This window comes from Sorex araneus, chromosome X (assembly GCF_027595985.1).
Source record: "Sorex araneus isolate mSorAra2 chromosome X, mSorAra2.pri, whole genome shotgun sequence".
Taxonomy (NCBI): domain Eukaryota; kingdom Metazoa; phylum Chordata; class Mammalia; order Eulipotyphla; family Soricidae; genus Sorex; species Sorex araneus.
In genome coordinates, this window is record NC_073313.1 from 334,648,736 (window position 1) to 334,674,888 (window position 26,153).

Consider the following 26,153-nt stretch of genomic DNA (forward strand, 5'->3'; position numbering starts at 1 on the left):
AAAAAAAAAAAGGGCTCAGACCTCTCCCTAACACCATGCACAAAAGTCATATCAAAATGGATTAAAGATCTCAACATCAGGCCAAAATCCATCAAGCACATTGAAGACAAGATCAGCAAAACCCTCCACAGCATTGAAGCTAAAGTTATCTTTAAAGATAACACTCTACTGGCCAAAAAAGTGGAAACAGAGATAAACAAATGGTACTACCCTAAACTGAGAAGCTTCTACACCTCAAAAGATACAGTGACCAGAATACAAAGACAATCTACAGAATGGGAAAGGATATTCACCCAATACTCATCTGATAAGGGGTTGATATCAATGATTTATAAGGCACTGGTTGAACTCTACAAAAAGAAAACATCTAACCCTATCAGAAAATGGGGTGATGAAATGAACAGAAACTTTCTCAAAGAAGAAATCCAAATGGCCAAAAGGCACATGAGAAAATGCTCTTCATCACTAATCATCAGGGAGATGCAGATGAAAACAATGAGATATCATTTCACACCATAGAGACTGGCCCACATCCAAAGGAACAAAAGCAACTGGTGTTGGCCTGGATGTGGGGAGAAAGGGACTCTCCTTCACTGCTGGTGGGAATGCCAATTTGTTCAGCCCTTTTGGAAAACAGTATGGACGCTTGTGAAAAAATTAGAAATTGAGTTCCCATTTGACCAGCAATACCACTTCTTGGAATATATTCCAGAGATGCAAAAAAGAATGGTAGAAATTACATCTGCACTTATATGTTCATTGCAGCACTGATTACAATTGCCAGAATCTGGAAAAATCTCAAGTGCCCGAGAACAGATGACTGGTTAAAGAAACTTTGGTACATCTACATAATGGAATACTATGCAGCTGTTAGAAAAGTCATGAAATTTGCATATCGGATCAACATGGAAAGTATCAGGTTAAGTGCTATGAGTCAGAAAGAGGGACAGATATAGAAAGATTGCACTTATCTGTGGAATATAAAGTAACAGAATGGGAGACTAACATCCAAGAATAGTAGATATAAGTACCAGGAGGATTACTACACGGGAGGGAAGCGTAGGACGTCTTGTAGAATATAGCCTCAAAACATATTTTAAAACCTCACAAATACTATTTATTACAAAAGAAAAATAATAACACTCTATAAAAGAGCACAAACAATAAATCAATTGTTAAGTTCAACATCAGCCATAAGGTAACCTATTACTATGCATGCATGCACACAGATACACAGACACACAGACACACACATACACACACACACACACACACAAAGAGAAGGAAGGAGGAAGGGGAAAGAAAGTAATAAAGCAAATGGGCAAAAATGTCAAAAACTGGTAAATGTGGGACCGGAGTAATAGTACATTGGGTAAGACATCTGCCTTGTATGTAGCTGAACTGGGCTCAATCCCCAGCATCCCATACGGGTCTCTGAGTATGGCCAGGAGTAATTCCTGAGTGCAGAGCCAGGAGTAATTCCTGAGCATCTCCAGGTGTGACACAAATATATATGTGTGTGTATATATATGTGTGTATATATAAATTTTGTGTATATATGTGTTATATAAACATAATAGAAATGTATATGTATGTGATACATATATAATATAAAATATATATGTAATAAAATACAAAATACATACATAATACAAAAATCAGTAAATATGGGTGAAAGCCATTCAGTTCATCACAACACTCTTTTCTTTTTTAATAATGAAATTACATACCAGAAAATAACATACCAGAAAAAAAGACAAGGTTAAAAATAATAGAGGGGCCACCCTAGATCCACCGCTTGTCCCTACAGGTATGTGGGACCCCCAGCCCTGCCCCTGCCTGACGGAGCTGTACCTCACCACTGGCACAGTGGTGCCCCTGCAGCCTCTCAGGACTCCAGATTCCTGCCCCAGGCCCCCCTGCATGCTGCCCTAGCTCAGCTGCTTCCCCAAATTGGTGGCTGGGTGCATGGCCTCTATGTCAGGGGGCGTGGCCTCCGCAGAAGGGGCATGGTACATCAATACTTTGGTACATCTACACAATGGAAATTTTGGTAATACTATGCAGCTGTTAGAAAAGACAAAGTCATAAAACTTGCATATAAATGGATCATCATGTTAACTGAAATGAGTCAGTAAGAGAGGGACATACATAGAAAGATTGCACTTATCTGTGGAATATTAAGTAACAGAATGGAAAAAAGAAAAAAAAAAAAGAAAGCAACAGAATGGGAGAAAAACACCCAAGAATAGTAGAGATAAGGACCAGGAGGTTTACTCCATGGCTTGCAAGCCGGCCTCAGATGCTGGGGGAAAAGACAGCTAAGATAGAGAAGGGAACACCAAGTAAAGGGTATTTGGATGACTAGCTCGGGTTGGGAGATACAAACCGAATGTAGACTATAGATCGAACACAATGGCCACTCAATGCCTCTAGTGCAAACTACAACACCCAAAAGGAAAGAGAGAACAAAAGGGAATACCCTGCCACAGAGGCAGGGTGTAGGGGGGTGGGGGGTGGGGGGGTGGGGGGGGAGGGATACTGGGATCATTGATGGTGGAGAATGGGCACTGGTAGAAGGGTGGGTACTCGATCATTGTATGACTGAAACACAAGCACAAAAGTTTGTAAATTTGTAACTACCCCACTGTGGGGCTGGAGCAATAGCACAGTGGTAGGGTGTTCGCCTTTCACTTGGGCGGCCCGTGTTCAATTCCTCCGCCCCTCTCAGAGAGCCCGGCAAGCTACTGAGAGTATAGCACCCGAATGGCAGAGCCTGGCAAGCTACCCGTGGCGTATGCCAAAAACAGTAACAATAAGTCTAAAAATGAGAGACGTTACTGGTGCCTGCTCGAACAAATCAATGAACAACAGGATGACAGTGACCCCACTATGATTAACTAATAAAAATTTTTTAAAAAATAATAAAGGGAACAAAAGTATTCTGAAAAAAATATTTCTATAGCAATATTAGACAAAGAAGACATTGAGGCCATTTTAATCTTGGGGACAGACAAAGAACATTACATAAAGAAAAAGAACAAACACAACGAAGTTATTACAATTGCATGTAATAACTTTAAAGCACTTACCAAAATACATAAAAGAGCCTGAGATATCTAAAAGTAACAATATAAAAATACACAATCATAGTTTGGCATTTTTAACACTCCTCAGTAATTACTTAGCAGACTAAAAGGTTAAATATATAGAAAATATGTACTATAACTTTAATAATCTAACTGAATTTAAAGACTGCACACAACTACAGAATAAATACTATTCTATGCATACTACTAGAAATAACATTCAAGTGCAAGTTATAACTGGATTTAAATTTACCATCTTGTTATTTGTTCCTATTTTCTCTATTTCTATGCTTCTATTTTCCTTTTCTACTTAATAGCTTGCTTTTAAGAATGCTATTTTTGTTATTCTATTTTAATTTCACTTTTGATTCCCTGATTTACCTGTTTTTCAACATTTTAATGGCTGTTCAGGATCTTACAAAATCTTCATATACCATAATGAATTTTCAAATGACATTTATCACTTTTGTATATAAAATAAAACCCTAACGTGTATGTTAATCTCTCTCACACCTTTCGTCCTATAACTGTCAAACACTTTACTTTTACTAGACATTGTTACTATTTCTATTTTAGACAAATAATTTTCTTTAAGCACAATTAAAATTAGTGGGGTGATATCAGCAAGATGGAGAAATAGGAGGTCCCCTGCTTATAACTGTCCCTTAGCAACAATAATTTGGCAGTCATCCATAGGCAAAAGTTAATTTGTGAGAACTACAGAATCCAGAAAGAGATTGTAAAATCCTGGTGGAGTCCGAGGCCAAGAAGAAGATAAATCCATGCACAGGAAATGAACTCATTCACCAAAATCCCAACTACTGATTCAGAAAACAGATCTTTCCTTCCTTAGACACAACTACAGATTAAATGGCCTTACTAAGCGTACCACTTGCCCAAGGGGCCTGCCAAGAATCACTCATACATTAGGTAAAAGATCCACCAAGTTCGGTCCTGGTTGTGGATCCTTAAGTAGCCCACTCCCCAAACCCAGCCCTTTGTCACCACTTTTCCTCAAGACAGGCAGGTGCCATATTTGTGCAGACACGGAGGTAAACTCTCTAACTTTGGTCTCAATGCAGATCCTGAAACTATAACTGAACCCCCATGTCCTCTAAGACACATTCTAGAAGTCCACCTGACCAGAGAGAGGACATCCATCATCGCCCACAGAGGCAGACATACTGACAAAGGTTGTAGAATCCAATGTGGCATTCAACTCCTCCAAGCTGGAGTCCAAGAAGAGTCCTGCCCATCTAGGGACATGATGAAAGGCATGCGCCTCCATGTCTCTAAAGGCAGGGATCAAAAACGCATACATGGAAAAGGAAAATCTACAAATAAACTGTGCTAGACAAACAATAATCCGCATGCAGAAGGATGAAAGTGAACTTTTATCTTATACCATCCTTACACCACAGAGCTTTCACACAGATAATGCTCTGAGAATGGTTCCTCTCTGTTATTAGAAACCTTTTGAGGTTGAGGTCAGTCAGTTTCCATAAACACTTTAAGGAGCTTATGCTGAAGTATAAAGAAACCTTCCAATAAGCTCTTCAATGTGAATTATCCCTAGGGGTTTTCTTTTCCTTCTCCTGAAGTTTCCTCTTCTCCTGCCTCTTCTTCAGCTAAGCATTACTACTTCAGGTAAGACAAGTCACCAACAGTCAATTCATCAGGAACCGCCTCTACTACCTCCTCACTGTTGTCCACGTCTATGCCCAGTTGAAAGTTAGAAGCCCACCATCTTTTTTGTTGTTGTTTTTTTGTTTTTTGGGTCACACCCAGCGATGCTCAGGGGTTACTCCTGGCTCTGCACTCAGGAATTACTCCTGGCGGTGCTTGGGGGACTATATGGGATGCAGAGAATTGAACTCAGGTCGGCCACATGCAAGGCAAACGCCCTACCCGCTGTGCTATCACTCCGGCCCCAGAAGCCCACCAACTTAACCATAGCTTTGTTGATGTTTGCAACCGCCTTGTCTGTGGCAAACTCTTTGATGTCATGATCAAAAACCTCCTGAGTTTCTTTTTCCAGATACCCAGATATCAGAAACATTACCCAAACCCAAGCAGGGCTCTTCATGAGCCATAAATGCTGTGACCTATCCAGAATAGCATCAGTGTCTTCCCATTGTTTTCCTCAGGTGCCATACTAACCTGGGTGAAGGTAACAGGCCTGAAAAGCTGTATTTTTTCAGCCTCCTCTACATCAGCACTCGCAGGCCCACCTCTTGTTTTCATATTATACAATAAATAATACTTCTTTTTCTTTTAAAACACCCAGAGCTATCTTAAAGTTCAACCTCAGATTCAGATCCAGACTTTCCCTTTAATATATCAAGCATATCAGGACTGTCACATTTGCTAAAAGGGATATTCTCCTGTATCTGTTCTTTTTTATCTGTTCATTTTCTCCTTATCTATGATATAGGGCCAGTGTTTCTCCAAAATGGGTATAAGGTATAAGGTACTTGCAGTCTAGGGGAAACAGTAGCAACTTTGGGTACAAAAAGGGGACATTTTCATTTTCTGTTTGTCTCTTAAAGGAGATTTCCAGGGAGATCCTGAGTGATTTTTTTTTCCTGGAAGGAAGTAGTTGTTGGCCCAAGTAGGGGCCTCTGATATAGGCCCATATAGAATTTTGTTGGTCTCATTGTTTTCAATGGAGCAGATGCCAGAACAGTATTCATTTCTTTGTACTTTTTCAAGATGGTGGCAATGGTGAGAGGAGAAATACAATAACTACAATTGATTTCTACTTTCCCTAAACTCTTAACCACTTTTTATTTTGTTTTCTGGTCAATCTCTTAATATGGTCACTTGCTTTCAACAGTGCCAGCGGATAGTGCCTTTACCTTTCATGTGGCTAACCTGGGTTCAATTTCCAGCATCCCATATGGTGCCCTGAGCACTGCCAGGAGTGATTCCTGAGTGTACAGCTTCTGAGCACCACCAGGTCTGAAACAAAACTAAAACTAAAAGAAAACAAAGCAAAATAAACAAACCAAATAACTGAGAAGAGCACAGCAACCCATATGGGTCTTGCTGAGAAAACACTGGAGAATATAGCCATCCCCAACTCCAAGATTATCAATTAGATCAGAAAGAATGATAAAAATTCTCAGACAAACCATAGCTGAAGACATTTATTTCATCTAATCCAGCTCTATAAGGAATACTGAATGGCCTTTCATTAAAAGTATAATAAATAGCAAAACAATCAAAATCCTCACAGAAAAATTCCTTCATATCAGTAATATCTCTAAACTTCAGTGGAATAAGCTTTCCTATCAAAAGGCACAGAGTGGCTAGATGGATCAAAAAACAAAATCCAACCTTCGCTTGCTTACAAGACACAGACCTGAATTTACACAATAAACAAAGACCAGAGCAAATGATAGAAAACAATCACATTGACTAACTATAGAATTTTTTTTTTAAAAAAAGCAGGCAGATTTGTATCAGATTGAATAACATTCAAGATAAAGAAAGTAATAAGACATAGGTTTGACATTATATACTTACTGGTTAAGGAAGCAATAGATCAAGGACTAAATTTTTTTAATTCTTTTTAAAAAAAAATTTGAGTCGCCATGAGATACACAGTTACAAAGCTGTTTATGATTGGGGTTTAGTCATATAAACCCCATGAGTGTGCCAGCACTCATCAAGAGGACTAAACTTTTAACAAATTTATATGTACCAAATAGTATAAGGCATCTGCCAATAGAAACAAGGAGCTATATAGATATCAAAAAAACAGTAATAGGAGACTTCAGCACACAACTCATGCCATTGCCAGATCAACCAGACAAAACATAAGGGAAATAAAAGTCCTAACTGAGGAACTGATACTACTGGAACTCCCAGACACGGACAGGACCCTTCACCTCAAAGAAGCTGAATAAGCATTCTTCTGCAGGCTATTCTCCAGGTAAGAGGAAAATGCTCTTCTTTATCACAAGCTGAGTATCCTTATAATCATGAAAATGGAAATCATATAAAGTATATTTTCAGGCAAGAATGACATCAAGGTACACAAAGTAATCATATAAAAAGAGTTTGGAGGCCAGAGAGTATAGCATGTGCTTGCCTTGCGTGTGGCTGGCCAGGGTTCAATCTCTGGAACCCCATATGGTCCCCCGGCCAGAAAGGACTGATCCCTGAATACAAGTCCAAAGCCAGCACTGAGCCTAGATCCTGAGTATTACCAAGTGTGGCAGAAAAACAGAGGGAGAGAGAGAGAAAATGAGAGAGGAGAGAGAGAGAGAGGAGAGAGAGAGAGAGAGTTGCAGAAAGCTCCAGTCCAGCATTTGAAGCTGAACAACAACTATGCAATAACTGTTGCATCAAACAGAAAATCAAAGAAGAATTAAAAATAGTCCTCAAGATGAGCAAGAATAAAGACACAAATAATCAGAACTTACATGACACAGCAAAAATAATTCTAACAAGTATTAAGGGGAAGTTCATAGCTATACAGGCTTATATGAGAAACGAAGAAAAAGTTCAAATCAATAACCTAACCTTACAACTTGAGAAACCAGAAAAAGAACAAATGAATTCCAAAGTAAGTCAAAGGAATAAAATAATATATGTTAGAGCATATAATATAATATATCTCTATATCTCTAAACAAAAGATATAGAGAAATAATGAAAATAGTAGAAATGGTTGGTGAAGGCAGGAACATGTTTTTCAAAAGAATACATACAATTGACAAATATTTAGCTAGACTCATGAGAGAAAAAGAAAGGCCCCCTCCCCCCAATTGGATCAGAGATGAAAGAGGAGGAATTACAAAAGACAAATCTAAAAGATAAAAGATACAGATATGGTGTCACTGAAAACATTCTATGTAATTCAGTCCCAAGAACCAAGACATGGATGAATTCTTACACTCACAACACTTCCCCAAATAAAATCAGGATGAAGGCAAAAACTGGAATAGACCAATCATGAGTAAGGAAATTTAAACTAATCAAAAATCTTTCCAAGAGCAAAAGTCCTCTTTTTTCTTGAAACAGGTTCCTAGTTCAATTAGATCAGAGGCTCCTTTAAGACAGAAACAATGTTTTAGCATTTTAATGTTCTCACTACCAAGCACCATTTGAAAAACAATAGGTTACCTACAGTGGAGAAACAGACAAGTAAATTGATAACAAAGAATATATTAGAATTAAGGAGTGGACATCAATAACTGATAAAATAGGGCAATACAATTTAAGGAACTGTGATAAAAACTTAGAAGAACAGTAACTCAAAGGAGTCAGTAGATCAGCTCTATCGGGAATAGAAATGACACAGTCAGCACAAATGATGCTTAAATTGAAGTCAGGAACACTAAAAGGGAAAAGTGATTTCAGGTGCATCAGGAGTCAAGCACACTCATATGTGAAATATAAACTAGCAGAATGGGACACTTACACCCAAGAGTAGTAGAGATAAAAACCAGGAGGTCTGCCCCACAGCTTGGAAAGTGGCCTCACAGAGAAGGGAACACCTAGTAGAGAATGTTAGGAGGACCCACTCGGGTTGAAAGCTGCGTACCAAAAGTAGACTACAGACCAAACATGATGGCCGCTCAATACCTCTATTGCAAACTACAACGTCCAACAGGAGAGAGAACAAAAGGGAATGCCCTGCCGCAGAGACAGGGTGCGGTGGTGGGGGTTGGGGTGGGGGTGGTGGGAGAAATACTGGGAACATTGGTGGAGAAGAATGGGCACTGGTGGAGGGATGTAAACCAAATGCAAACATGAAAGTTCATAAGTTTGTAACTGTACCTCGTGGTGATTCACTAATAAAAAACTTCTTAAAAATTTAAAAAAGAAATAAAAAAGAAAGAAAACTATAGTTTTCTATTAAAAAAACAAAAACAAAAACAGTCAAGCGCAAAGCAGAAAGGTATAGAATAGCATGCGATGGTCCGAAAACAGACACAGGTCGGTTTGACTAACCATGCGGGAAGGGGGGGTAGGGGTCACAGAAAAATTACTCTACGGGAACAGTCTAGAAAAGACATAGGGAAGATAAGGTCAGGGTAGGAGTTCTAAATAAATGTGTCAGAGGACAGCTCAAACTTTAGCTTAGAGTTAGGCCTCAAACACTAGGCCAGAAGGAATCCCTGGAAAGGTAAAAAGAGTAAAAAATTGATAAGATCTGATTTCAGAGAAACTGCTCTATGAGATACAGAATATAATCAGGATAAAGGACAGATAATGGGAAAGGATACTTAAAGGTTAAAGAAGAAACTTAAAACATAAAGAAGAACAATTAGGAAGCTAAATAGTTCAAGTCAAATATAGTGACACAGTGAATTAAAAAGCACCCACACCAGAGAGAGAGAGAACTTAGCAGAGAACTAGGGCTAATAAGAATCAATATAATTTTATTTAAAAATATGTTAAGGCAGCTTCACTTACTAATGAGCATTGCCCTCACCTGCTAAATGGGAATAATTAATGTTCACAACTGAGAAATACTGTGATAACTCCCTGAGATAATGGATATAAAACATGAATACAATGATTACCACAATTCAAGAATTCTAAACATTGCAGTCATATTATGATGTTGATGCTGATCTGATCAGAGTGCTGGCTTGAACATTTATTCCCTGTGAAACACAGATGAAATTACTTTGGAATTTGAAATTACTTAACTCCTGTAAAAAGATAAAATTACTTAACTCCTCTATAAAAATGTACTATATATCCTAGTACTCATATTAGTACTAATATGAGCTGTACAGGTGAATAACACATTTGTAGATATAGCACTGTATAGCACTGTCATCCTGTTGTTCATCGATTTGCTTGAGCGGGCACCAGTAACATTTCCATTGTGAGACTTGTCGTTACTGTTTTTGACATATCAAATACGCCATGGGCAGCTTGCCATGTGGGCAGGATACTCTCGGTAGCTTGCCGGGCTCTCCAAGAGGGATGGAGAAATCGAATCCGGGTCAGTTGTGTGCAAGGCAAATGCCCTACCTGCTGTGCTATTGCTCTAGTCCAACATTTGTAAATATATTTAAATATTTACAATATATTGTAAATATATGATTGAAACATTATTTTTAAGAAAAATGGAAAAAAGGAGTTAAAAATGATGTTTAGATTTCTGATTTGCTGCAGCACTGTTCACAATAGCCAAAATATGGAAACAACTTGAGTGCCCTAAAATAGATGACTGGTTAAAGAAACTTTGGTACATCTACACAATGGAATACTATTAAGCTGTTAGGAGAAATGAAGTCATGAAATTTGCTTATAAATGGATAAACATAGAGAGTATCATGCTAAGTGAAATGAATCAGAAATAGAGGGACAGACATAGAGGGACTGCACTCACTTGTGGAGTATAGAGTAGCATCACATGAGGCTGACACCCAACGATGGTAGATACAAGGGCCAGGGGGATTGCCCCATAGCTGGAAGACTGTTTCATGAGCAGAAGGGAGAAGGTAGATGGAATAGAGAAGGGATCACTAAGAAAATGATGGCTGGAGGAACCAGTTGGGATGGGAGATGCATGCCGAAAGTAGATAACGGACCAAACATGATGACCTTTCAGTGTCTGTGTTGCAAGCTATAATGCCCAAAAGTAGAGAGAGAGTATGGGGAATATTGTCTGCCATGGAGGCAGGGGGGAGGTGGGAAAGGGGGGGGTATATCCGGGATACTGGTGGTGGGGAATGTGCACTGGTGGAGGGATGGGTGTTTGATCATTGTGAGATTGTAACCCAAACATGAGTTTGTAACTATATCACAGTGATTCAATAAAATTTAAAAAATTTTTTTAAAATATTTCTGATTTGGATAAATGGCAGTATTTTGCAAAGACAACAAGTTTCCTTTAGAAATCCAATCACGGCACTAAAGAGATAGTTCAGCAGGTTGCTTTTACCAGATCAACTGGGACTTTGTCCCTCACACCTCACTAGGGGTGACCTGAGCACAGAGACAGAAATAAGCCTAAGCATTGCTGGGTGTAGCTCAATATTCTGCCCCAAACCCCACAACACACAAACACAAAGAAAGGAGAATTTTTAAAAAGCCAATGATGACTGTTCTCCATCAGAAATTTTAAGACAACCGCCTCTGCTCATAAGGACTATGATCCAAGAGGCCTTCTAACCCATTTTGGCACCCAGAGCGGCTTCTTACAGACATGCATCTAGACTGTGAGCTGTACTACGACTATGTGCCACCCATGGAGGGATTTTTCCTTGCTACCCTGTTTATCTGCTCGGAAAATGGTGGCGGCGGCATCATCCACGTGGCAAGAGCCACCCCCTAAGACTTGCACCCAGAGGTAGGAACTTTGCAATGCCCTTGGCCCAGATAAGATCTGGAGCTGCTGCTCTCGAAACAGACCCTCTGCTCATACAGACTATGATCCAAGAGATCTTCTAACCCATTTTGGCACCCAGAGCAGCTTCTTACAGACATGCATCTAGACTGCGAACTGAACTAAAATATCAGAAATCCAAAACCGAGCTCATAGAATCTTCACTCTCAGCAATGAAAAGAAATTATTAAATGATGCCTTTTCAGCAGGCCTGATTGTTGGGGGAAAATTCCAAACAATAATAATGAGTCCTCTACTGAAATATTGAATGTATTCAAAGTATAGAGAATAAAATGAAGATCATTAGCTACTTAGGTGGGGGCTGGGTGGGAGGGGGGTATATTGGGGTTCTTGGTGGTGGAACATGTGCACTGGTGAAGGAATGAGGATTTAATCATTGTATGACTGAGACTTAAACCTGAAAGCTTTGTATTTTTTTTCTTTTCCTCACGGTGATTCAATATAATTTAAAAAAATATTTTTAAAAAAAAGAAATTTTAAGACGACCAAAGTATATCCCCCAGAATGTAAACAATTGAAAAACTGGTATGATACATTGCTTTTTTTTTTCAGTGAACTTTCAACTGCAAATTTTGACAGAAAATAGTAAAAATGATCTTTATAAAAAGAATGAAAACAGATTTTTCAATTTTCCAACTTTCCCCTTTACCAAGACTTTGAATATGGCAGTGCTGTACTGTCTGAGGCTAAGAGATCAGATGTTCAAAATCAGAGCTGAAGGAAATATTAATATTTTTCAAAAAATATATGCATATAAAGTGACAGTCTGCATTTATTACAACACAACTGTGGTACTATACCTTAGATGAAGGTCTTCTGAAAACTTCAGACAGGCATAGATAAATTCTTTAATTTGGTTGTAAACTTTTGGCACAAACTCAGAGAAAGGAAACTTTTTGGGAAAAGGTTGCTGTAAATGAAAAAAAAATGAAAGAAAGTCATAAACTAAGACACTTTGTAAATTAAAATGTTTGCCAAACTATCTCAAGTTTAAAATATTTTCTCAAGAGCTGGAGAGACAGCAGAGGGGTTCAGGCACTTGCGTTGAACGAAGACAACCCTATTTCAACACAGTGCCACTTATGCTCCCCAGGCTCAGCCAGGAGTCACCCCTGGAGCATCAAGCTAGAACTAAGCCCTGAGCCAGGTGCGATCCAACCCGTCTCCCTGGCCTACCCCCCAAAGAAATTATCTCCAAAAGCTTCCTGATACTATGAAGATTAATATAAAATTAAGTAATCATTCAACTATGCTTCAATATGTGAAAAGACACAAATTGCAAAACATGCATGTAATAAAACAATCACTGCCACTGTCATCTCGTTGCTCATCGATTTGCTTGAGCAGGCACCAGTAACGTCTCCATTGTGAGACTGGTTGTTACTGTTTTGGGCATAGGGCTGGAGCGATTGCGCAGCGGGTAGAGCGGTTGCCTTGCACGCAGCTGACCCGGGTTCGATTCTCAGAGAGCCCGACAAGCTACCGAGAGTATCTCACCCGCACAGCAGAGCCTGGCAATAAAACAATAAACTACTGATACATTCAACAAATTAGATGAGTCTCAAAAGCACTGAACAGAGTGAAAGGGTCCAATCTCAAATTATGACTAGCTGCAGTACGGTTTTATTTATATGCACCATGGAAAAAGCAAAAGTACATTGACAGTGACTGTAGAATGGTGGCTGCAAAGGATAGGGTTTTAGGAAAGAAACTGATTAAAATGGCAGGAGGAGAAAAGTCAGGGGGAAGATGGAATTTTTCTGAATAGAGATACAGGAATTTTCCATTTTTATTTATGTATATAGCATGTTCATACGGCAGAGCCTGGCAAGCTACCCGTGATGTATTTAATATGCCAAAAAACAATAACAACAGCGTGCTCTTCGTGTTCCTGGAGTGAGCAGACACCATTGGACTACACTAGCACACGACAGGGACAAATGAAGATGTTACTGGCATCCACTCGAGCAAATCATTGACAACAGAATGATAGTGATACAGTGATATAATATGTATATATATAATATGTACACATATATAATGTGTGTGCTTTAATAACCAATAGAGTAATGTAGTTACACAAGAAAATTGTCATAATATAAAACAAATTGGAACACCTGCACCATTCTCTAAAAACATTACAACGTCCAGAGGGTTCCAAAGCCATCTGCTGATTCCCAAAACTGAAACTGCCATTCTTTTAAGGACAAACAAGGCCCTTTGCAGATGTTTCTGAGTTCTAACCTTGTGTGCTGAAGGTAATACTATTAGGGATACAGTCCTAATACAAGCTTTAGAGGATGTCAAGTCAAAAAGAAGTCTGTTTTAGTATTCCTCACCTTTTCTAGCTCTGTGTCTTGAAATGGAAACTGTCCCACAACCTTTTTATACATCTCTTCACTTGTGACTGGTATAGGACTGTAGTTGTCAGAATCCAGTATGTTTCTATAAAGAAAATTAAATACGAAGAAGGGGTGGGCATTTGTGTTAATAATTATATTTATTATTAATTACAAACACTTTTCATGTGAACTCCAATGGCTGGACATATACCACAACCCAAAGTGAATATTCCCTAGTTTTTATTCTATTTCTACTCTTACACAGTCATTCAGTTCAGATAAAGATAGTTTTTCTAAAAGAACAGAAATAAAAGTATTCTGAAACAAAACACAATTATAACCATAATCATAGTATTGTATATTCATAAATAATAAATAAAGATAACACACTAAAGCTTTATAGAAAATAAAAGTAAACAAAAAAATGTATGCTCTCAAAAGACAAAGAAGTTTAATTGACTTTTTGTTTTTAAACAATAGATTCTTTAATTCTGCATTAGAACTTTTCTTCTAACTTTCAAAATTGGAAGATGAAAAAAATCTTAGTACCATAAAGCTTCCAAAGTAGTCCCTTTATAATATCTGTTGTATATATATATATATATATGTATATATAGACATATAGATATATTCATTTATTTATTTTACATATTGTTGTATATTTTTTTCTGACTCCTAGAGTCTGAGAATTCTAAGAGAACAGGCAATACTCCCAATATCAAAACAGAACTGGGGCTGAAAAGACAGCTCGAAGGGCTGCGGCATATTCTCAGATGAAAGAACCCTAAGATCTACGCTCGCCCAACACTACATGTTCCTCTAAGTGTTGAGAATCAAACCCAGGCCCTCAGTCATGCTTAGCATGTGTTCTCTCCATGTGAGCCATATCCCTTACCCTGTGGAATCTTTTCCTTTTCCTTTTTTTAATACTTCATTAAACTTTAGGTTTGTTCTTGGTATTATACATCCTACGGACTTAACGACTTGGACTTGGATAAGGACATGTATCCACTATTATAATATCGTACGAATTTCATTGTTCCACATATCTTCTGTGGTCTTCCTGCTCATCACTTTCGACCTCTGGCCTCTGGTAACCACTGGTTTGACTCTTAACACTAGCTGACCTCCTTAATTATTCAAAAGGGTTCAAAACAGATGAGACATGGTCTTCACAGAGAAAAATAACAAAGAATGAAAAGTTATCAGATGATCTGGATGCTACGAACCTGACATTTATTCAAAGAAACAAATTGTAGTTACTAGTATTTTGAGGACAGATATTTCAGAAATATTTTTAGGACATCCCTATAGTGCACTGAATTCTGAATCATAATATGATTTATGGTGGGGAAATATAAGTCACACATACAGACTGATTATTATATCTAAGAGACTTTATGCATAAACAAATGCATGCACATACATGCACACAGATCCGTACCAATACACTGTAATTTCTCACCTGAAAATACCTGCCCATTTCTTTAGCAGAGTTTCACTATACTGATCTCTGATTTCTAACAGCATGTCAAAAAGCTGATTTACAGGAAAACCATATACCTGAAAAAAATTTAAGGTAGTTTCATTTTCTAAGATCTTTGTAGCAACATAGGCAAAATTTGCATCAAAAGAACTTTTTTGTTCATTGGTCAACAATTGTTGGTTAATTTAACCATTTGAGACATTCTTTCATTCCATTTGGAATTTAGCGTTTATCTCTTAAGAATTAAAAGATACAAATCAAAACATCTAGGTCAATCAGAATAAATTCTTTAAATGAAAAATACAATTAATACATACAAGGTATACTGTCAGCTAACTCTCCCTACAACTTCTCTTTAAACACTTAGAAACCTTTGAAATAAGGAGGAGTAACAGAAGTACTACCTACCACACACATTACCAAAGCTTATATGTCCAATAAATTATTTTGTTCAAATCAATTATCATTATCCAAAAGACATTAAGAAATTCCAAAACAAAGGAATAGTAGTACTTTGGGGTGGGTACAGCATAGCAACATATACTCTGAAGAGGTATAAAACTATACCCCTAAGATATCTACAGTCATAAAAACTAGTATTACTCAATTTTTTTAATTATTTTGCTATATTAGAAAAAACTCCAAAGTCACATATTTAGACAGCATATCTAAATTATTAAAAATTTTAAAAAATCTCTATTCATAATTTCTGAATTAATTTATTCAGGATAGGGAAGGGTGGTAATTCTTTTTGAGACACAAAAGATCAGGCTTCGGTAGGATAATGGAAAGATTGTTAAAGAATAAAACACTAGGGCCTGAGTGATAGTACAGTAGGTAGGAGGGTGTTTCCTCCTACCTAGATTTTCTATCTATGCTTGGCATTCCACATCATTCCCAAATTTTATCAGGTCTAATTCCTGTGTATACAGACAGGAGTAACCCCTGAACATAACCAAATATAGCCCCCAAACAAAACAGATGAAATACTAAATTAGGTGTATAAACAGAATATATTTATATGTGATATAAACATATATGAACAAGTATATAAGCAGAATTCACCAACCTGAAGTGTGTCTGCAAAAAGCACAATGAGGTTCTTCAAATCTAATACAAGGTTTGGATCAGAGCAGTAAGACTAAAAGAAATGAAATATAAAAAGAAAAAATAATTACAAAAAAACAAAGCAAAATTATTCGTCTAATGCTTTCCTGGTAAAGTCTCCCTAGAAAGGGTCCAAAACTTGCCAGTTTTCAGTTAATGTCTAGGGCAGAACAAAGCAGAGATTCAAATAAGTCACAAGCTACAATTTTAACAAATAGAAATCTATTTCTGGGGCTGGAGCCATAGCACAGCGGGTAGGGCTTTACCTTGCACGCAGCCGACCCGGGTTCAATTCCCAGCATCCCATATGGTCACCCAAGCACCACCAGGAATAATTCCTGAGTGCAGAGCCAGGAGTAACCCCTAAGCATCGCTAGGGGTGACCCCCCCCAAAAAAAGAAATTCATTTGTTGCTATGATGTGTCTTTTACATGTGATATACTAGCTCTTCACTGATTACATGTCATTTCTCACTACGTTACTCTTTTTTCCCCACTATCTTTTGTGGGGTCACTTCTTACAGATTTGATACTTTTTAATATTTAATGTATAAATCTTTACTTCTGATAGTTCTTCATATTTTATTTAGGATCTAGTTAGCTAGGTAATTGTTCCAAATGATGAACATATTCTCTAGTATTATTTCCTAAAAGATTTAAGGTTTAGGCTGAAGAGATAGCACAGAGCACAAGGTGTTTGCCATGCACACAGTCAATCCAGTTTGATCTCCAGCACTATATATGATCCATGACTGACTTGCATTTGCCACAGAAAAGCTGTTCTATTTGTTTGCTGCTGTCTTCTAGTTTATGTACTTGACTTTCCTTAAATATATTCAGACTCTTCCTTGAAGGATGGGCTCCAGTAATCAATACATACAGCTGCTATGGTTCATCTGCCATTTTAGATCTATTTCCTAAGAAACATACCACAGGCTCTTTGTATAAACTGAGCCAGACTAATAATAGCAAAAGTAGTACTAAGAAACTAGTATTATTTCTGATTTCTTATAAGTGGTAAGGCTAGTGAAAGAAATTAGGTAAGCAGTTGGCTAGTCAAGGTTTTTGGAAGGGAGAACCTATTAAAATTTTTCCCTTATGCTTTTTTCTAGGCCTGTTCCAGCTCATTGTATTAGTTTTGGCTATGAGTTTTCAGAACGCCTAGATACTTTCAGAAAAATATATCCTATTTGACAGTGTAATATTTTCTTTTCCCATGTTCAGTCACTAAACTTGTCAAAATTTGTGAAATTCAACAAAATTTTTAAAAACTTCTGGCTACCAGGTGGTGCTTTGTAGAGCTTTTATTTCCAATTAATTTTCTGACTGTTATTTTAATGAAAATTTGGTTAGAAGATGTAGAACAAACATATGCTCATTATGCATTCAGACTCAAATAAACCAAAAATATGTATGTAGTGGCAGAATGGACATGGATATGGGGTGTATAAATCCATTAACTTAGTAATTATAAACACTTTTCTTTACTTACCACATATTAAGAAATAAATCCAATATTTAATATCTATTAAACATGAGTTTAGAAGGCCACATAGTACTATACTGATCTATAATTTTGAACCTTTAATATTTTTTCAGTTTTGCAGGTGAGTTTCCCCTATTACTAACAAGTTCAGTAGCAATTGTATTAGTAGATCTTCTACTATAAAACTACTGATACAAATATTCCTTGGTTTTTCTTAATTTTTACTAGTTTGTGAAACTTAAATTCTGACTGAGATTAGGAAGTCCTTATTACATTTTGAAAGAAGCACTGTGAATACTGTGCTTGTTAATATCTAAAAATAAATTTTTTAAGTTTATAATTTATATAAGAATCAATAATTCAATCAAAAAGTAAAGAATAGCATAAAATAATGCCTCAACAGTTAGAAACATACAGATTTTTTCATAAGTGACAATCTTTCAGAGACAGTGCATGCTTTTGAGATTGTTTTATTGTTTGAGTCTTTCTTATTTTGTTGTGCTTTCTGGGTAATATAACATAATTTATAGAGTCGTGAAACAGAATTAGCATCTGCAGCATCAACCAGTCTGTCTCATAATGGATGAAATGGTTCAGTGAGTAAATGTGTGTGATGCTAACTTATTTTTTAATAGCTTTGTTGAGATACAATTTCCATGCCATACAACTCACCCATCAAAAGTTTATAATTTAATGGCTTTTATTTTTTTGTATATTTGTACATACATGTAAAGTACAACCACAGTCGATTTAAAACATTTTCTTCATCTCAAAAAGAAATCAATGCCTTTAACCGATGACTTCCATACTCCACATGCCTGCCTCCCAGCCCTAAGCAATTACTAATGTACATTCTGCCTATAGATTGATTGGCAGAATGCCTATAGATTGATTGGCTGAATTACTGACAAGTGGAAGTATTTCATCATTTACTCTTCAGTTCAAAAGAATATATGATAGACCTGCAAAGTAAAACTCCCTTTCCATCAATACTTGGAAAGTGTCTTTCCGTCAATTATATCAAATGTAACTGCATAAAGAAGAAAAAGTATATCCTCCAGTTGAATGATTTCTACACATAGTCCTGGTGAAAAATACTAGAAACTGCAATACGCAAGTTAGATCTTTTAATAATCTTTGCACAGTGACTCATTAATATTCTAATATCAGAGGGTCAACTCTGATCAACCTATCAAAAACATGCAGCCTGTTGTTCTAATTTATCTTTCTATTTTAATTGCATACATTATAAGAAATGATAAATCACAATCACAGTTATTAAGCATGAAGGAACACTGCCAAAAAACATGTATGCTGGCGTTATCCCATCCAATGTTTACTCCAGTGTGTAACAATAGGCAGTTGTTAAGCCATATGTAAATATAATCATGATAAATCTGTATAGGGTTACACTGAAAATTAAATATAAATGAAGTTTAATAATGCTTGACACATAGGAAGCAATCAATGGGGTGATCTGGCTATCTTCTTGCAACAAGTATTCACAAAAGTGGGCTCTGTGGTAGAGAAAATGGCCATTTCAAGTAGCTTCAGTATGTCTGTAAGGAGAGAGCTGAAAGGGAAATTCCAAGCAACACGCATGTAATGGTTTAAAAGCAATGAGACACCGAACAGTGCTTTGACAATCAGCTCTAAGAAAGAACCTCTGCTACATACCGAGTGGGTGCGGAGTGCTGCGATGGTCTTTGAGAGCGCCATTTCCCACAGTTCATCAATGTAGGCTCTGTTTACCAAGCCCTGGGTGGTATGTAATATGTGATCTTCCACCACAAAAAAGCTAAAATTGAGAAAAAAGGAAAGCACAAGGTGTCAGAAATTACAGTTGACTCTGATCTCTAGAATTGGACAAGCAGAAAGACCTGCCATGAATTTTTAAGTTGCCATTTTGCCCCCTATAAAGCAAGCAGTTTGATATAAACAAAAAGACTTCTTGGACTTAGAATTATATTTCTTATCACAATATCTTCTCAGCACTTCTATAAAAAAAAAAAAAAAAGGATTTCTTTCCAAGTCAGCTTTTAAGCAATCAAAGCAGAGGTCACTGTCACTGTCACTGTCATCCCATTGCTCAACGATTTGCTCGAGCGGGCATCAGTAACATCTCCATTGTGAGACTTGTTACTGTTTTTAGAGTATTGAATATGCCACGGGTAGCTTGCCAGGTATAGGCTGGAGCGATAGCACAGCAGTAGGGCATTCACCTTTCACGTGGCCTACCGGTGTTCGATTCCTCCGCCCCTCTCGGAGAGCCCAGCAAGCTACCGAGAGTATCGAGCCCGCACGACAGAGCCTGCAAGCTACCTGTGGTGTATTGGATATGCCAAAAACAATAACAATAAGTCTCACAATGAGAGACATTACTGGTGCCCGCTCAAACAAATCGATGAGCAACGGGATGACAGTGACAGTGGCAGCTTGCCAGGCTCTGCCGTCTGGGCGGGATACTCTCAGTAGCTTGCTGGGCTCTCCGAGAGGGACGGAGAAATCGAACCTTGGGTCAGCTTTGTGCAAAGCAAACGCCCCACCCACTGTGCTATTGCTCCAGCCCAAAGCAGAGGTAATTGTTTCAATTTTTTGAAATATTTAAAAATATTTGAAACATAATTTGAAAATATTTAAAAACACCAGGCCAGGGACTTGGGGATGGCTCAGAGAGCTGGAGTATCTGCTCTGCATGAGGAGCCCCAGGCACACATGGTCCTCAAGCAACATCAGGAGTAGCCCCAGAGCATCCAGCAATGTGGGCCCCAAATACATATGACCATATACATATGCATGTAACAAAATACCATAACCAAAATACAAATAACTAAAAATTAAAACGCCAGGCTATTAATATATTGTCAAATTAACAGATGATGTACTAAAAGTATATCTTCGTCTAACTGCTTACATGTTTTATACTACGTTAAACAAATCTTAAAACAGAAAAATTTATTATATATCTTAATACGAAAACTATCAACTTTATTGAAACAATATGAATCTGAAAAAAGAAAAGTCAGGAGATAATGCAAACTGTTTCCTTTTCTTTCAGTTTCAAAGTCATCTTTTTTCAATTCAAAAAAAGTAAAAAAAAAAAAAAATACCCAACAAAAACCTAGCTATGTTTGGGATGTTTATTTGGCAACTGCAGTTCCACTATTATATAAACAATAGATGAGAGTGGCAAGCTATACAGGCAATGAAACCAATCTGGCCCACTGCCCTGCAGACACATGTATGTGCTGTCTATAGCTGCTGTGACACCGAGACAGAGCGGGACGGCTGTGGCAGACTCCCGACAGCCTGCTAAGTCTAACAGACCTTACTATCTGATTCTTTTAGAATGAGTTTGCCAATTTTTGCTCTTATTTATTTCCATCTTAACAAGAACAAAGAAATAAAACATCAAATATAACAAGATCACAACTGAACATTTTTTTTTCAGCCTCACATACAAAGGAATACCTCTCCAATAATATAATATTGAAATCAATGAAGGATTCCTCTGGAACCATCAAAAAATAAAAATCGCATCTTTGGTATTTTTTTAAAAAAGTAATTTTGCAAAGAAAACTACATTTTTCCAAGTCTTTTCAATCTATGTAGTAAAATTGTAAATTTACGTGTATATACATATAAATATATACCTACCCTACAATTTGATTAAAATACTTCCTGTAGCCATCTAAAGTTTCATGCTGCAATGAAAAAGAAAAATGTCGTCATTTTGTTGTGATACATTAAGACAAAATTAAAATAATTTACGTCACTTCTCAAGGCTCAGTTTCCAAGACTATACGGCAGTGGGGCAAGTATGAGACAAGGCGCATAAGGCAATCAACAGATGCTAGTTGCCATTTTCTTGCTGTAAGACACCTCCAACTATTAGGGTGTCAGAATGACAAAACAAGCAAGAGGGTAAAGGATACAGACCAAGTGGAAGAGTGTGTGCCCTACACCGGACAGGTACTGATTCAATCCATGGCATCACTGCTCTCCTCCAGCACCTCCAGAAGTGTTGCCAGAGCCTCCAAGCACCTTGCATGTGGCCCCACAGAAATTATCAAGGGGGATGGAAGAAGCACATATGCAAAATATTTAAAAGACCCCAAAGAAGGAGAGTGAAAAAGGGAGAGAACTAGAGTTAGTGTCCTACCATGTTAGATGGGGGCTGCAGCACCAAACGAGCTTGTTTTCGCCTCTGTTTTCGGTAGTAGTTCTCAAATGTTTCCCGGGCTCCCTGTGAAATAAATGAAAGGAAAGAGGTTGGCACAACTGTGCCAAATACTCTAGTATTTCATGTAAAATGAAAAGCTGTAGTTGAGGAAGTCACACATTTCCTCAAAATCTGCCTTTTTAACCATAGTAATAATCACAGAAAAGAAAAAAAACACTATTACCATTAATTGAATCTTATTTACAAATCCCTTAGGAGTGAATACAAAGAGGAAAACAGCCAGAACTCAACCACCAACAAACATACCAAACCTGGCTTCTGAATCAATAATAATCACAAACTCACAAGAATGAAGTCAAACCAATGTTCTCATAGGTTATAATAACAGTCGAAAAAAGTCACAGAACATTCAAGAAAAATGTCCACAATAAAACTTAGTCTCAATAAATCAGAACAAAGGGGCAAAGAAAAGCAAGAAAAAGACAAGAGCTTGGAACAATCAAAGAGTCTTCTCCAATAGAACAAAATCTAACACAGGATTAATACCAAAAAAGAATAAAGACCATAAGAAGTCTTGGTGTTCCCACGTCTTCATTTAGGATTTCTGGACTTAGAGTGAAAGGTGTTCTAGAGAACATCAGTTGACTTATGAGCTCTGTAACTGGGTTGAACTGTGTCCTCTCAACATTTATGTCCTTCACAGGATCTCAGAAACTGATTTTATTTTTCTTTTTTAAAGAAACAGGATCACTGCAGACCTAACTAGTTCAATTAAAGTAAATTCATATAAAGTAATATCATGAGACTAACATCTTAGGACAACAGAAAATAAGGGCCAGGAGGACTGCTCTATATTTTGGAAGCCAGCCTCACATGTTGGGGCAAAAGGAAGTTGGGATGGAGAAGGGACCACTAAAGTCAATGATGGTTGAAGGGATTACCTGGGATGGGAGACGCATGCTGAAAGTAGACTAAGGACTAAACATGATGGCCTATCAATCAGTATCTGTATTTCCCAAAAGTAGAGAGAGAATAAGATGGAATGGTCCAGCCACAGAAGGAGGGGGGTGGAATGGGGAGGGGGTGGTGCAGGAGCGAGAGGATACTGGGGACATTGGTGGTGGAAAATGTGCACTGGTGGAGGGGTGGGTGTTTGAACATTGTATGACTGAAACTTAATCAGGAAAGTTTGTAACTGTATCTCACGTTGATTCAATTTTTTTAAAACAGTTAAAAAACAAATTAAGTAAATTCAAATTATATAGGGTGACCTTTAAGCAGTTATCCTTAAAACAAGAGGAGAGACAGGAGAGCTAACTCAAAGGGCTGAATGCCTGCACACACAAGAACCCAACACATGGTCTCCCCTGCACCACCAGGCGCATATTCTGAGCAAAGAGCTGGGAGTAACCCCTGAAGCACTACTAGATGTGGCCACCAAACAAATAAACAACAACAAAACAAAAGGAGAAAATGGTGCTAGAGAATCCTGAGGAAGCGCCATGTGTGTCTAGAAGAGGTCATGGTCACCCGGCTGCAAGGTAGGGACAGAAAGCCAAGCTGGCCACCTCCAGGGTCTGAGTCATGAAAAGATGGTTCCCACAGTCTTAGGGGTACAATAACCTTTTGTTACCTTCATTTTGGTTCTCTAGTGTCCAGAACTGTGACAGAACTCATTTCTTTTGCTCTAATACAACCATTGTGGTGTTTTGTTACAACAGCCCTAGGAAATTAATGTGAGTGCAAAAATTTTCAAACTCCATCCACCTTCATTATTGAATTCTACTCTTAATCAAGAGGAGAATTTTGTACTTTCTAAATAGACAAGGGTAGAATAAGAGAGATAACACAACGCAGTGGTTAAAAGCTCTTATTTTGGAATCAGAAAACTATTCAAATCATGGCTCTGTACCTTACTAGCGGTATAACTCACATAATTTCTAATTAAACATGTTGACTGGAGAAATAGCACAGCGGGTAGGGTGTTTGCCTTGCACAAGACCAACCCGGGTTCGATTTCTTCATCTCTCTCGGAGAGCCCGGCAAGCTACTGAGAGTTTTCCGCCCGCACAGCAGAGCCTGGCAAGCTCCCTGTGGCATATTCTATATGCCAAAAACAGCAACAACAAGTCTCACAATGGAGACATTACTGGTGCCCGCAGAGCAAATTGATGAACAATGGGAGGACAGTGCTATAATGCTACATTCCTTTAACTGAACTTCTACTATTTAATTTTATCTAATATATGTGTTGTGGTTTTCACCTGTGGAGATGCCAACCTCCTATGTTCTAAAGGTTGTTAGAAAGTTATAATGCTTTTAGAACAGTGGCTGAATAATAGCAATCACCATTCAAGTACTTATTTAAAAAGAGTAAGAGGAGGCCAGATTCACAGAGCAGTGATAAAGCATTTGCCTTGCAAACAACTGACCTCCATTCAATCCCTGGCACTGTATGGCCTCCATAGCACCACATGTCACCCACAGAAGATGCAGGAAGGGGGTGAGGGGGCGGGGAGGAGGAGGAGGAGGAAGAGGAGGAGGAATAAAGAGGAAGAGGCGAAAGAAGAGGAGGAGGAGGAAAAAGAATAAAAAACAAAAATAAGAAATCAGTGAGAAAAGTAAAATGCTTGTGGATGTGAAAAAGTATGAACTTCATGCACAGCGGGATTCAGTCTCCTCTACCTTCCCTAAAGTCTGAAGTTGATTCAACGTGACTTCCATTATTAGGTCACTAGATTGGGAGAGCCAGTTTAGGATAATAAGTATGCGGTCTCAATAGTATAGATCAGGGTTTCTGTACAGGACAGGATAGTAAATATTTGCCAGCTTGGTGAGCCCTATGGTCTCTGCTGCAACTGTGACTCCACAAGCATGACACAAAAGCTGCCACATACAATACATTAATGGACGTGCCTTTGTTCCAAGCAAGCCTAATTTGGGAAAACTGAAATCAAAATTTCGTGTACTCTTCACCTGTCATGAAATATTCTTCCTGTGAATTTTCAACTGACCCTTTAAATATCAAAGTCATTTCTAGTTAACAGGTCATACAGAAACAGGCAGCAGACTAGATTTAGCCAATGGATCATGGTTTGTTGACCCCTGGTGCAGCTTAAAGACAAAGATTTTTAAATGCAAAAGTAATTATCACTGTACAGGCCTGAAGTTTTTCTGCCTGTGAAATGATCAAACATTAGGCCAGCCAGTTCAAGGCTTTCTTAATCCATAAGTTAATGAGGTAGCAAATGGTTCTATTTAAGGAATAAGAAGTGGAAACTGCCTGTTGGTTTGTTTAAGATATTCCCCACTTGTCACCATTTCACAACAAAGTGGTATTATTAAATGTCAATTACATTCTGTACACACTGAAGGGCTTTTCATTTTAAGTGAACAGTACCAAAGGCCCTTTATTATTCTAGTGTGACGTTACATATTCAACATGAGCTAGAGCCAAAATACACTCAGCTGAAAATTTAGGAAAAGCCTTCTCCCTAATTAGACCACAATATACTAATTAAATTATTTGTTGTAAATGGTAGGAAGTACACAAACTGAAACTGAACATAAAAGCCAAATCAAAAACTTTTCCTTAATTCTAAAGTAGATACAAATTTTCCCTTCACCTATTCATGGAGAGAGCAAAAACAGAAGTAAAGACCAATTTATCTAATAGGTCTGGCTTCCTCATTTACAAAGCAAGTTAGATTTTCCCTAGTGGCTGCTAAATAAATTCACTTTTGATTATTCTATTTCCTCTGCCAATTTTTTCAACTTAATGCTTACAGGTAGAACTTGAGAAGCAAATGTCTGAGCAGTCAGCAGTCCAGCTGAGGAACTGACGAAGTGCCCCTCTTATTCATAAATCGGTTAATGAACTACAGAGATTTGCCACTTCAGCTTCAAGATCCTTTAATGATTCTTTTTTCAAACTAAAAAAGTGCTATTCAAAATATAAGGAAATAAATTATAAAACAGAGAGTTGGAAAAAAATTGCTGTACATTTTGTATTATAAAACAATGTTCCATGGGTTTTAGAACAATTAAAAGACCATATCAGAGAAAAACAAGTCACTTCCACA

General features: G+C 37.7%; 1 protein-coding gene across 1 annotated transcript in view; it reads right to left on the reverse strand.

The window, feature by feature from the left end:
• The window catches only part of EXOC6B (exocyst complex component 6B), a 565,697-nt gene that overhangs the window by 252,018 nt on the left and 287,526 nt on the right, over positions 1-26,153 (reverse strand). The window contains exons 9-15 of the mRNA XM_004609116.2: positions 22,051-22,134; positions 21,546-21,592; positions 19,566-19,686; positions 16,366-16,437; positions 15,276-15,373; positions 13,808-13,913; positions 12,269-12,378 (exon numbers count right to left, since the gene is read on the reverse strand). Of these exons, the coding sequence (XP_004609173.1) occupies positions 12,269-12,378; positions 13,808-13,913; positions 15,276-15,373; positions 16,366-16,437; positions 19,566-19,686; positions 21,546-21,592; positions 22,051-22,134 (638 nt within the window). The remainder of the gene's footprint in view (positions 1-12,268; positions 12,379-13,807; positions 13,914-15,275; positions 15,374-16,365; positions 16,438-19,565; positions 19,687-21,545; positions 21,593-22,050; positions 22,135-26,153) is intronic.